Here is a 14,308-nt window from a genome sequence, read left to right as displayed (position 1 = left end):
AATGTAGCAGAGGTGTTACAATATGACATCATGTAAGAATTAGGAATTCCTAAAAACCAATGAGAAGTATGAAGCATTGTGCTTAAGTCAATACTAGCTTATTTCTCTGTTGGAAACCCTGATGTGTTGGGTCTGAAAGACTGCTCTTTTTTGTTTCATTAGAAAGGTTTTTCGAAGACCATGAAAATGTTGTTGAAATCTTATCAGATTGGACAAGAGACACGGAAAATAAAATGGTGTTTTTGAAGAAAGAGGAAAAATATGACGTATTTAAAAACCCCCAGGTAAGATAACTTGTATATTGTTAAACCATATCAAGTATGGAGGATTTCTTTAATGTCACCTGTGTGTTAACCACATCGTTTATCTCACAAAATACCACATATGCAACCCTTTCAAAGAAACACAAACTCAACTCTTAGGTCAGATGTAAACTAAGAGTCCCTTGAAGGAAAAGAATCCATTGTGTTTCTTTTGATCCAGCATCTAAAACATATCAATAGGTTGACTAATCCTCCTTATCTGTCCTTATTTCTAACTGACTACATTCATCCATTATACCTTGATGCACTCTGAATAATTAATGCTTCATATTTTGAAAATATGCTTTTCTTTGTTGTTCACATTTGGTGCTTATTGATGCTGGGATTACTAAATGGAGCACCTGGAGAATGTGCAACTTACTGTGCTTTAGTTCTACAGTCTACATAATGAAAAGCACTGTTCTCCATATTTGAACAAGTTGCCTTCAAGTCATGTGTACAAGGAAGTCACGGAAGTATAGGCCTTTCCCCACTGTGGCATCCAGCCAACTGTAATTGCATGCAAGTAATTAAGTCTTGTAGAGGAAAGTCAAAGAGCGTGAAACACAGACGTGAGCCTTGGGAACATCCAGACACCTTTATATTTTACAGATTAACAAAACCAATCCCCAAATTATGGGAGATGAAATGAAAAGTTACTCTAGAGCAGCTTGCTCAAGAGAAAATGCCCTTTCCCCTCTACTGTGTTGTTTTCCAGCGTCTTCTCTAGGTTGTATGGTGGCAGACAGGCAACAAAGCAATTAAATACTGTTGTTTGTGACAAACGGCAAACAAAAAAAGTACAAAGTTTTCAAACCATGACTACCTTCAATACTATGCTTTAGTGCCTATATTACTGTGTTTCCCCAAAAATAAGACTGGGTCTTAATATAAATTTTTGCTCCAAAAGATGTATTGGGCTTATGTTCAGAGGATGTCATCCTGAAAAATCATATTAGGGCTTATTTTCCAGTTAGGTCTTATTTTGGGGGAAACATGGTAGTTAGGGTGCCATCTAAGTTGGTATAACGAAGCCACTAATACCCTACATCAGTGGCTTGAGCCGACTAGAAGCTTCTTTCTCACATACCAGTCCAGACATAGGTGGGAAGATTCAGTAGGATGGTTCTGCCATCCTAAACACGTGGCTTCCATCTGTGGGTCCCAGGCAGCTTTTCCATCTGCCCATTTTCCAGTTCATAGGAGCTGTAGAAAGAGCCAGGGGAGTTCACAACCAGACTCTTCACTGGAAAGACTTGGAAATGGCACTTGCTTACATCCCGTTGGCCAGAATTTAGTTACCTGGTGAGAGACGTTGAGGAGTGGTTTCTATCTGAACAACCACATGCACAGCTAAGATTGGGGAGTGATATTCAGGCCACCACTTTGCACAACTCCTTCATGAGGCACCCTTCACATTGCGTCTGTAAGAATAGTGCCCAGGAATTGTGTGGCATGGCTGTACTCTTGTATAACTAAGAGCAGGCGGAGGAGGAATGGGTATTGGTGGATATCTGCAGATTGCCAATGTCTAATGAATTAGTGCACAAAACATAACTACGCTCTCCCCGCATCAAATACACGATGTTAGCAGGGTTCCTGCAGCCTCTCTCCTTTCACACCATTCCCAGCCATTAATACCATTACAAAGGTAATCCCAACTCAATCTCTATCGCCTATTCCTCTTTGGGGACTTCCTATAAAATGGAATCATGTCGTAGTACTCTTTTGTGTTTAGCTTTTTGTTTTCCACACAACTTTCATTCATGTTGTTGCATATAGCAGTAGTTTATTCTTTTTCACTGCAGTTTAGTATTCTATTGTGTGATGCTGCCAAAACGTGTTTATCCATTGTATGATTGATGGGCGTATGATTTGTTTCTAGCTTGGGGCTTTAACAAGGAATGCTGTTGGAAACATTCTTGCACATGTCTTCTGTTGGGCATTTGTAGACTTTTCTCTTGCATATAGACCTGCAAGTGCAGCTGCTATTATAAGTTATGCATCTACCTAGCTTTAGGAGATAGTGCCACGCTGTTTTCCAAAGTGATTCTATGATTTTCCCTCCCATTAGTATCACCTGAGAATTCTTGCTGTTCCAGATGCTGCCTGACCTTGGTGTTGACATTTAAAAAAAAAAAACACAAAACTTTTAGTAGTTCTATGTGGGTGTGTAGTGCCATCTCCTGTGGTTTTAAGTTGAATTTTCCTATTACCAATGATTTGAGTACCTTTTCAAATGTTTATTATCCATTTGAATGTCCATTTTTGTGAAGTGCCTGTTCAAGTTGTCTGCCATGATTCTTAGCCTCTCACCTTAGGCCAAACATCACAAATGCCCTCTGGGGAGATGTGGCTCTCAGAACATCTAGACACCTCTTTGTTTTCCTTTCTCTCTTGGATCTTGACCCTTTGAGTCCTGGTTACCTCTGCAGCTATCCAAACCCTTCATACAGATTTTTTTTTTTAAATCCAGATTTTCTAGTTGATTTTTAAATCCAGATTTTCTAGCTGATATGGTCTAACTGCAAGCTACTATATCACACGAGGGGGCAGAAATCCTCCTCATGGATTCTACTGAGTTATAATATATTCTTTAAAACCAAGTAAGTAGATTCTCCTAATTTAAGGATCAACAATTAAATTTAAGGATCAACATTGAGGTGGATGCATTTTTTGATGTGATTGATTTTAAGTACTTGCATTTTCTCAATGTTTGGTTGAATAATCCATCTTCTGATCAGTACTCCACCTGGATTGTGTCTTCAGCATGCGAACCTTAGAGTGAGGGAAGTGAATTCTGACCATTGCTGGGTTGTATGTGCGTGAGAAACTTCCACTGGAAATATACTTCTATTTATCTTACTGCCTTCTGAAGATAACAATTTTCTTCTGAATCCCGCAGTTCATTAATTGTATAGATATGTTGTCCATAAAGCCTTTCAGATACTATTTCCCATCAGGTCTTGAAGTATGTTGCCATAAATACGATGCTGGATTTTCCTCTTCATGCGTCCTAAATCGGGGCAAGATTGTTCCACAGTATCTGTCAAGAGGTAAAATCTGTGGTGTGCCCCTAGCCTAACTTTCTATGCATCTGGGCAGTGGACATTTTTTTCCCTTAGGGTTAAGGCTTCGTTCTTGCAGAAAAATGATTTATAGAAGTAGAAATCATGAGTGAAGTGCCATCAGCAGAAGGTTATCATGTGATGGAAGATCCTGGAGCCACTTATAGTAGTCCAGAGTATCATTCATTGTATTTCCTACAGTGTATTGTGTTCCTTCCTGCCATCGCAATGCCTCTTGGAGCTGAGGGAGACCTGACCCCTGGCTAGGCCTCACCGTTCCTGGAATAGGTCCTGTCTTCCCGGCGGGCAGCAGTGCCAAGGCCAGTAGCATTGAGCTGTTGGTTCACACTCACTTCACTCTCCAGTACCTCACCCAAGATCCAAAATTTTAGGAAGAGATGCCACGCAAGCAAAATTGGCTAAGAGTGAAATACAGATTAAAAAAAAAAAAAAAACACCTGAAAAATTCTGTAGCATGGGCCCAAAGACTTAAAGATGCATAAAAACTAAGTACTTCTTAGGGCATCAGAATCACTAACACCTGAAAAAACATGTAGCAGAGGAGAATTTTAATCAATTAGTTACTTCTGCTGTGAGTTTATTTGTGATCAAATTATTTTTAACCAAATCATATGGTCCTAGCAAGGTTTCATTTAGCCGGGAAAGAAGCGGGAACAAAATGGTGGAGGGCCTTGTAACCTCTGTCAAAGACATTGATTGGACTTTATCCTGAGGTTTGAGCAGGGGCGAAGATCACTGTGGCCGCGCAATGGAGGATGAATTTGGAGAAAGCCCAGTAAAAGCCACCATGTGGTAGAGAGGTGGTTACAGAAGCCCAGAAAGAGGAGATGATGATGGACTGGAGGGAGCTGGGAAATTCTTAGGATGAAGAATTTTGCAGAATATGGTGATTACTAGGGCGGCAGAAGAGGAGGATGTAGGGATGACACACTGGTTTCAGGGTCGGGAACTGAGTAGGTTCCAACGTCATTCCCTGAGGTAAGAAGCACCAGAAGAGAAATAGGTTGGGAGTCATCTATAATAAAGTAGTCTATAACAAAGTTACGGAGAGGTTTCTCTGTGGACCCAGCGATTCTTAATTATGAAGGAATTCCATCAGAATGACTGGTCTATATACTTTGGGAGGTACTAACAGACCACCTCATTTTAAAATGAGGAGCAACCAGAGCAAAGAATTCCCCTACTAGTTGCTATCATGCCCTATTCCATTTAAGAGAGACTGGTCAGCTCTTTGGGACAGTCATTCTTTTACCTTACCCCCAAGAGGCAGGAAACACATGTGAGCCTAACTATTAGATCTTGGTGTGGATCCCAGACAATCAGTATCTCTGATAACTAGTCATAGTCCTCAAGACAAACATGTAAAATTAAAATAATTTCTGAACCCTATGCAATAATCACAATAATTCACAATATACTGTCCTTTCAAGTAACAAGTAAAAATTCAAAGTCTTAAAAAGCATATTGAAAGATAATTCAATAAGAATTACCAAAGGAGTTATACTTGACTTATTTCCCCTATGTAAGTTAGTAATCACATTTTTATGCACTCTCTTTCTAGGAGATATCCTAATTTTGCAAATTTTCTTTGCCTGCAGTTTGCTTCCTCTCTGTCCAGTATACTCTGTTCTTAAATTTCTATGTGAATAAAGATCATGCAGGAAACATGGGGGATTGCAGATTTCCAGGCCCCGTCCCAGAGATTCCAGAACTGGAGGTTGGGAGCCTAGGACCGTGCATTGTATTGAGCATCAATATGGTCTGGAGATGACACTTGGAGAAACACTCCTGTGGTGTAAATAAACACTGTCTATATTCAGGAGGGTCCTTAATTTAGTCACTGTGCTCCAGAGGCATACGTTCTAGTTTTAATACATTTTTCTCATGCATTATTTAACAAAACTCTACATTTCACACAAAAGACTCAATGGTTTAATTATGACAACGGTCACTCCTTTGTATAATCCCTTTGTATATTGACGCTTCAGCTGTATTGACAATGTAAAATGTAGCCCTTGGATGCTCATGAGTTTTTCTTTGGAAACTCATGCATTTAACATTTAGTTTCAGCTACCTCAGTGACACTCAGTATTAACAAGATGATACATAAATTATACTTAACATTTTTATTAAAATATAGCTAACATACAATATTATATTAGTTTCAGGTGTACACAATAGTTCTTCAACATTTATATACCTAAAGAAGTGATCACCATGATAAGCCCAGCAACCGACACTGTATCATATTATCACAATATTATTAACTATGTTCTCTATGCTGTGCATTACATCCCCATGACTTATTTGTTTCACACTGGAAATTTGAACCTCTTATTCCCCTTCCCCTTCTCCCTTTTCTTGTTTTTTCAATTACAGTTTACATTCAATATTATTTTATATTAATTTCAGGTATACAGTACAGTGGTTAGATGTTTACATAATTTAAGAAGTGACCCCCCTGACTAGTCTAGTATCCAGCATGTTAATATCTAGTTATTAGCATATTATTGACTCTGTTCCCTATGCTTAACTTCACATCCCCGTGACTATTTTGTAACTACGAATTTGTACTTCTTAATGCCTTACCTTTTTCACCCTTGCCCCCAATCCCCCTCCCATCTATCACCTCAATAAATCTAGTACCCATCTGACACCATAGTTATTATAATATTATCGACTATATTCCTTATGCTATACCCTACATCCCCATGACTACTTCGTAACAACCAATTTGTACTTTTTAATCGCTTCCCTTTCTTCACCCATTCCCAACCCCCCTCACATCTGGCAACCATCAAAATGTTGTCTGTATTTATGAGTGTGCTTCTTCTTTGTTTGTTTTCTTCTTTAGATTCCATATATAAACAAAATCACATTGCATCTGTCTTTCTCTCTCTGACATAGTCCACTCAGCACAACACCCTCCAAGTCCATCCATGCCACCACAGATGGCGAGAACTCATTCCCTTTCATGGATGAGCAATATTCCACTGTATATATGTACCACCTCCTCTTTATCCATTCTTCCATCGATGGACATCCAGGCTGCCTCCACATCTTGGCCGTTGTAAACAATGCTGCAGTGAACGTATGGATGCACACGTCCCCTCAAAGTAGCATTTTGGTTTCTTCCACTAACTACCCAGAAATGGGATTATTGGGTCCTTCTTTGTTACTTGTTAAAGACTTTGTTTTAAAGTCTGTTTTGTCTGGTATAAGTATTGCTACCCCAGATTTTTTTTTCATTTCCATTTTCATGAAATATCTTTTTCCTATTCATTTACTTTCAGTCTGTGTGTGTCTTTTGATCTGAAGTGAGTCTCTTGTAAGCAGCATATGTAAGGGTTTTGTTTCTTATCCATTCAGCCATCCTTTATCTGTCCTTCAATTCTAAAGCTCTTTGTCCTTTGATTCTAAATGATAGCTTTGCTGGGTAGAGTAATCTTGGTTGTATGTCGTTGCTTTTCATCACTTTGAATATTTCCTGCCAATCTTTTCTGGCCTGCAAAGTTTCTATTGAGAAATCAACTGACAGTTTTATAGGAGCTCCCTTGTAGGAAACATACAATATTATATTAGCTTCAGGTGTATGTCATAGCTATTCAACAGTACTGCTTTTCTCTTGCTGCTTTTAAGATTCTCTCTTTGTCTTTAACACTTGGCATTTTAATTATGATGTGTCTTGGTGTGGGCCTGTTTGGGTTCATCTTCTCTGGGACTCTCTGCACTTCCTGGACTTGTATGTCTGTTTCCTTCACGAGGTTAGGGAAGTTTTCAGTCATCATTTCTTCAAGTAGGTTTTCAATTTTTTGCTCTCTTTTCTCCTGCTGATACCCCTATAATGCAAATGTTGGTACGCTTGATGTTGTCCCAGAGGTCCCTTAAATGCTCCTCATTTTTTGTGTTCTTTTTTCTTTTTGCTGTTGTGATTGGGTGTTTTCTGCTACCTAATCTTCTAAATCACTGGTTCGATCCTCTGCTTCTTCTAATCTACTGTTGATTCCTTCTAATGTAGTCTTCATTTCAGTTATTGTAATCTTTATTTCTGACTGGTTCTTTTTTATGTTTTCTATCTCCATTTTTATGTTTCCAACCTCTTTGTTGAAGTTCTCCCTGAAATCATTGAGCATCTTTATAACCAGTGTTTGGAACTCCGCATCTGGTAGATTGAGTGTCTCCATTCTGTTTAGTTCTGTTTCTGGAGCTTTGTTCTGTTCTTTCATTTGAGATATGTTTCTCTATCTCTCCATTTTGACTGTCTCCCTGTGTTTGTTTCTATGTACGGTTGCTATGCCTGCTGGTCTTAGTAGAGTGGCTTTATGTAGTACGTGTCCTGTGGGACACAGTCATGCAGTCTGTCTGGTAAGCAGAGCCAGGTGTGTCCCTTATGTGAGTTGTGTGTGTCCTCCTATTGTAGTTGAGACTTGATTGCTATTTGAACATCAATAGGACGGATTGACCCTCAGGAGGATTGGTTGTGAAACTGGCCTTGACTACAGTAGAGGAACTGTTGTTCAGGGGCTGACCCTACAGTGCAGGTTTTGCCTTAGTCAGGCTCTGGTGCATTGCCAGTCTTCTCTTTGGGTATGTCATCCTTGGAGGCGGTCGGGTGATGCTCTGGCTCACTTCAACGCTGCCCTCTGGGTCTGCCAGACCCAGGGCCTCCTGGGAGGGGACCTGCTGCAGGCCCACTTCAGCTGCAGTCTGTGCCCTTTCCAGGACCACAAAGCAATCCAGAGATGGCCGCTGCCCATATTGTGCTTGGAAGTGCCTTGGGAGTTTAAGCCTCAAACCATGGTCCGCTGTCACTAGTGCTGGGTTTTGAGCTGCTCAGCCAGAGATAGGGGACATGCCAAAGCCAGATGCTGCTTGGTTTGGTTTTGTGAACCTTTGAGAGATTTTAGGAATATCTGCAGCATGAGCCAAGGCAGGCCGTTTATAGGAGAAAGATGCTGGAAGTGGCTTGGGTATGCCCAAAAGTTAGGTTGTGCATAGTCTCAGGAAATCACTAGGACAGTGCAAATGAAAGGTGATTGCCAATTTGATGGAGACTCAGATGTAGCATCTGCATGTGTGTGTGTGTGTGTGTGTGTGTGTGTGTGTATATACTCTGGGTGGGGGAGGGGCTCAACAAAGAAACAATGGCTTCTGCCAGCTCCTCCCTCCAGGAGAAAGCTGCTCCTCCAGCCCTCACCATGAATTCAGTTACTACCATGTATCCCTGGCACCTTTTGAGCTGCTGCCCCAGCACTGGCGCTCAGAGCGAGCCCATCAGTAAGTAAGTCCATGTGTGGTCCCTTTAAGAGGAGCATCTGGGACTCCAGCCACTCTCCATCTCACTCTGCCACAATCTCTGCTGGTTTTCACAGACAGAAATTGTGGGGACTTCTCTTTCCAGCACTAAAACCCTTGGCTGGGGAGGGGTTGGGACCCCTCACTCCTCCACAGTGGAGATATCCCTCCTGATTTTTAATGGTCACACACGGGTGTAGGACCAGCCCTTTCCGGGTCTCTACCCCTACCAGTTTCAAGGTGGCTTTTCTGTATGTCCACAGTTGTAGGACTTCGGTTCAGCTAGACTTCAGGCAATTCTCAATAATGGTTTTTCTGTGGTTTAGTTGTAATTGTTGTGGTCCTGAGAGGAGGTGAGCACAGTGTTTACTTACCCCACCACCTTGACCAGAAATCAAGATGATACATAGATTAATACAAATCCTGCTTTCAATCAAGTGCCTATTCTTGAGTGCTTTGTAGCCATGATCTTCCCTGACTTTATTAGGTTGACTCTTTTTCGAGAAATGCCCTTTCTTCTTCTGTCTATCATTAGAAGTTGCCAAGTAACACACTCTCTGTGTTGTGAGTGACACACACAGTTATTTTAAATTAAAATTAGTTGCCGACATTTATAGACATCCAGATTTCAAGCTTCTCTTGATAATCCAGAATCTCTAGTCCACAGGGCCCTGGGATCCTACATGGCATTCTTCAATGGAGCAGTTCCCCTTTTGGACTTGGGACGTGGGCTCCACCTTCACTCCAGCCCCAGATTCTGCCCAGGGCATCAAGGTCTCTCAGCTTCCAACTTTTGCCATTGTGTTGTAGACCATGGAATTTAACAATTAAATTACATCATATCCTTTGCTAGTGTTTTCTATCTTATGCTTGTCTCCTCATTGATTATGTACTAGGGGTGGAAGGGAAGGTTTTACTTCTGCCCAGTTATGTGGTAGTCAGCACTTGGTGAGGCCCAGGGTAAGTAAGCACTTGGTTGACAGACAGCATACGTTGTGATTTCCAGTTTATTTCCTGCAGGTACATCTCCTCTCTCCAGCAAGGCCATGAGTTCCTTGCAGTGGCTAGCACGTTGATGCAGAATTACTGATCTGATCTTTTCATCTTTTATGTAGAATTTTTACTTGGATAACAAAGGAAAAAAAGAAAGCAAGGAAACAAATGAGAAAATGAATGCTAAGAACAAAGAATGCTTACTTGAGGTAAGTTTAATTTTGCAGAGTAAATGAAAAGAGAAAGATGTTAACTGCATCTGGTTTTAAATTATTTGCTTCTCAGAACAATGGAAGATCCAAGACATACTGAAATTTTGACTTGGGATTTTAAAATCAAATTATTACCAAATTACAGCTGTTTAGATAATTAATCTGGTTTTTTGAGTCAGTTGTTCAAAAGTATGGCTTTAGACCATATATTTTACTTTTCATGAAGTTGAATTAGTAATTCTTGACTAAAAGGCATGAATCCACATAAAACTCATCAGCTAACATTCCATATGTTTCATTATTTAAGTATTCCACATAAGTCAGATGAAAGGATTTCCAAATCTTCTTTACAGTGTAAAGATGCTCCTCTTCCAGCAGCCAGGTGTAGTAGTGAGAGATTTGGAGTTAGAGACCCAATACAATGTTGAATGTGCCTGTTGAGGTTCATGTGTTATTGGGCAAGACCAAGAACCATGGTTTCCTGAATTGTATTGAATTATTACAGAGATCCAGGGAGGTAGTAGAAGTTCAGTGTGTCAATTACTGTACAAATGTCTGTGATTATCCCTGGAGGGTTATGTTCCAGAAGTTATTTGATGGTTGATTTTTTTGAAACTCCTAATGAGTTTTCAATAGTAACTATGCTACAAATGGAGGCTCTGTTCCCAGTATGTAATATAGATGAATGCCAGATCGCGGATCATAAATGGGCATGCTGGAGCCCCAGACAGGTTTTCTTTGCCCCTGAAAACATGTTGACCTTTCCTTGAGTTAGTGGATTTCGGGTTTCTCTTGAAAAAACAAAAGACCTAGTGATGCTTGGGCCCACATTCCCACCTGGAGCTAGTGTGCTGATGCTAAAGAGCTCCCTCTACTATTCACCAGGGTCCTGCCGAGACCCGCACACTTGTTTCTGTCACCATCACGTCCTCCCAGCCTTGTAACAATGGAGCAGGCACCAGAACTTTGCTGCCATGCCCAAGGTTCTGAAAACACATAACAAGTTCTGGTTGCTGGGACCAAGAGCACAGTGGGCATTTCCCAGGAAGGCCTAACAGTGGGAATGGGGACATTCTTTCTGCATTTGCCAAATAGACTCCAAGTGGAGTCTAGAAAGATAAGACACGAGGCGTCCCCAGCAGAAGGAGATTCAAGTTCTGAGCATGTCTAGCAGTGATGGAAACTAACAGACATGGAGGGGGAGAGAACAGTTTGCCACACAGACAACTTTTTTTTCATTCAGTGCTTATGTACCAGCTGTCTGTAAGTCAGGGACTAGCTATGCCTAGATTAATACAATTGCTTGAAGAGTTCTTGTTATAAAACTTCAGCAGTGTTTTAAAACCTGGAAGTGAACGTAAATACAAAGTATGTTATGCTATGAAAAATCAGCACTATCCTGCTTTCTAATTTGGCACCAAAAAAATCTGATGGAATTTAAGAGATTATTGACAAGACAACTAATACCAGCTAAATTTGGAGGAAACTGAGGGAAATGTGAACAAAAAAGAAATGTATCCCAGCTCCACTGCATAAAAATTTACTTGAAGGATGCAAAATTAAGTTATACATTAATGAGACTGAATGAAAGGAAGTTGAGAGTTATAAAAAGAAAGGAAGAAGTTTGAGTATTTGAACTGGAAGATGGACTAATATACAATTTTACCTCACTGCTTTTTAAAAGAAATTTACTAAGAATTATAAATCCATGCACGTTTTGACATTTGAAAATCTACACCTAGAAAATGTACTTTGGCATTATTCTTCTCTGACACTGTAGTATTAATAATTGCCTTCTTCATTCTATAATAAGAAAACCATCCCAATATATTGTAATTTTTCTATTCCCTAGCAGTGAAATAGTAACTTTTTTTTTTTGCTTACAGGAAAAGTAATAACTTTTCTATTTACCAATTTATAATAACAGTAATAGCCGTTATTTAATGTTTAATTTTACAATATACCAAAATTGTACTCAAAACCTAACTTATGGAGCTGGAGCTGTTATTACTCCATTTTGCAGGTAAAGTCACAGGTTAGTGACTTGCCCGTGATCACAGAGCTAGTGGTCAAGAAACCTTAAAGTCTAACTCTGGAGCCAGGACTCTCCCAATCTTTTGGCAAACAGCATGCAATGTAAACATACACATTCAATCAGAGTTGTAAGCAAAAATGGTGTTTAGCTTAAAGGCCAGTTTGTCAGTTTGTTTAAATGTGAACAAAATTTGTGTTTTATCTTTCATGTGTTTATATAATCAGAATCTCAATTTCAGGAAAGTTTCTGTGGCACATCCATCATTGTACCAGAACTTGAAGGAGCTCTTTATTTGAAAGAAGATGGAAAGAAATCCTGGAAAAGGCGCTATTTTCTTTTAAGAGCTTCTGGAATTTATTACGTACCCAAAGGAAAGACTAAGGTGAGAAAGAAAAAAAAAAACAACAACACTTTAGCAAAAAAACATTTCATGAAAGTGAAACTAAAGAAATCCTCAAGTGGCAATTTAAATACACTCTCTTTTGCTTTAGAGTCATGTTATTACAATGCTTATACAAATACATATCCTATTAGGACAGAATTACAGGAATCCTTTTGTCATTTTTCCTATAGCTCTCTCTTGAAAGTGAAGAATTTTACCTATTTTAAATCCAGGTTTCAAAAATTAATAGACGAAGCATTTTTCTGGAGATTAATTTGTTACTTTATATATCCATTTCTAAGGACTTCCCCTCGCCCCCTCTTTGCCCCCCCCCATTATTTACTCTCTTGTTCTATAGTCACTATAGTAAAACTTCTTTTATCTGGAATCAGAAGTGTTAGGAATCTTGAGAGACCTTCATTTAGATTTTAGCCCTACCACTTTGAACATTTAAGTTCTTCTCTGAGGTGTACTATATGCATTTGCCTGCCTAATTTAGCAGGGTATTTTAGACATCATTTAACTTCTACTTGGTGATTTAGGATAATTGCTTCAAATTTTCTAGTAAATTCTTCTTCAAAATGTAATTTTAACTTGCAATCTGATCATTAGCTTTTTAAAAGACCTTCCTTAGAGGATTGGGGCATTTCCATCTTTATTTACCATTTAAAAACTTTAGGATATCTCTCTCCTCTGTATCTGGGGTAAGCTGAAGCATTTTGCCTTCACTGCCCATTCCAAGATGGCACTAAATGGCATGTTTACAAATTGCAGGCTTCTTCTAATAAGGTTTGACCTACAATCCAATGCAGGTGAAATTATGGTGAGTGTCCAGGTCTGCTCCCAGAGTTCATTAGAAGCCTCTGTTATCTCTGTTGGAATGCAGGAGAGGCATTATGGGTAAAGCTTGGTCCAAGGCAGCTTTTTATACTTAGTCTCAGTCTTAGAACTGATACTTTCCCATTTGTGCCATCTTCAGTCTAGTCTAACACTGGTGATATAACAATTGACCCACAGTTAACTTGTTTTATTTTTGAAATGTTATGTCTTACATATAAATGAGACACATAAATAAACCTATCACAAACAACACATTCAATGATAAAAATTAGAAATGTTCACGTTGGAGCTGGGCAATGATACTTTCTCTCACTGTTGCCATTAACACTGGAATCAAGACAAAGAATAAGAAGAATTATTGGACAAGAAGAGGCACACTTAATCACAGTTTTATGAACAGTCTCTATTCACAGTTAACCTGATTGTCTAAGAAACAATATAAGACAACTGAAAAACTATTAGGGCCAAATGAATTTACCAAATAAGAAATTGTTGTCTTTTACACAAACAATATGCAAATTAAAATATATTGCAAAAGGTTCCATATATAGTAGGAATGAAAAATACGAAATACCTAACATTAAACTTAACAAAAAATGTCTAAGACTTATGAGGTGTTGTTGAAAAATACGATGAATGTTTACATTTAAAAAAATTATTGCAGTAAAAGTCACATTGCCATTAATCCCCCTCAAAAAACTCCCCCTCGCTTTGAACACACTTATCCTGAAGCAGTACTAGAAGTCCTCTTTTGTGAGTGTTGTTAGTTGCACTGTTGTGGCTGCCTCGATGTCCTGAATTGATTCAAAATGTTTACCTTTCATGGTTATTTTGACTTTGGGGAAGAGCCAGAAGTCACACAGTGCCAGATCTGGTGAATAAGGTGGATGAGGACACACCATAATGTTTTTGTTTAACAGAAATTGCCGTACCAGAAGGGATGTGTGACACGGTGAGTTGTCATGATGGAGGGTGATTTACGGCACACTTTAAAGCACACCTTCTCTTAATCGTAGCTCATACCTGACTGACTGCACAGAACAAGTTGAAACTTGTCACACACTGTTACTAAGGTTTGATACACCGCTTCCTGTATTGAAGATCCCTGCCTTTCCATTGGATGGCACTCGGCAGCAGCACTCACCGCATTTTGTGATCAA

General features: G+C 39.4%; 1 protein-coding gene across 1 annotated transcript in view; it reads left to right on the top strand.

Moving 5' to 3' along the window:
• Positions 1–14,308, top strand: part of APBB1IP (amyloid beta precursor protein binding family B member 1 interacting protein) — a 106,204-nt gene that overhangs the window by 68,868 nt on the left and 23,028 nt on the right. Inside the window, exons 7-9 of the mRNA XM_081035075.1 lie at positions 163–284; positions 9,802–9,888; positions 12,165–12,308. Coding sequence (XP_080891201.1) covers positions 163–284; positions 9,802–9,888; positions 12,165–12,308 — 353 coding nt within the window. The remainder of the gene's footprint in view (positions 1–162; positions 285–9,801; positions 9,889–12,164; positions 12,309–14,308) is intronic.

The sequence above is a fragment of the Rhinolophus hipposideros genome (genome assembly GCF_964194185.1).
Source record: "Rhinolophus hipposideros genome assembly, chromosome: 1".
NCBI lineage: Eukaryota > Metazoa > Chordata > Mammalia > Chiroptera > Rhinolophidae > Rhinolophus > Rhinolophus hipposideros.
This window is presented reverse-complemented; position numbering and strand designations above follow the sequence as displayed.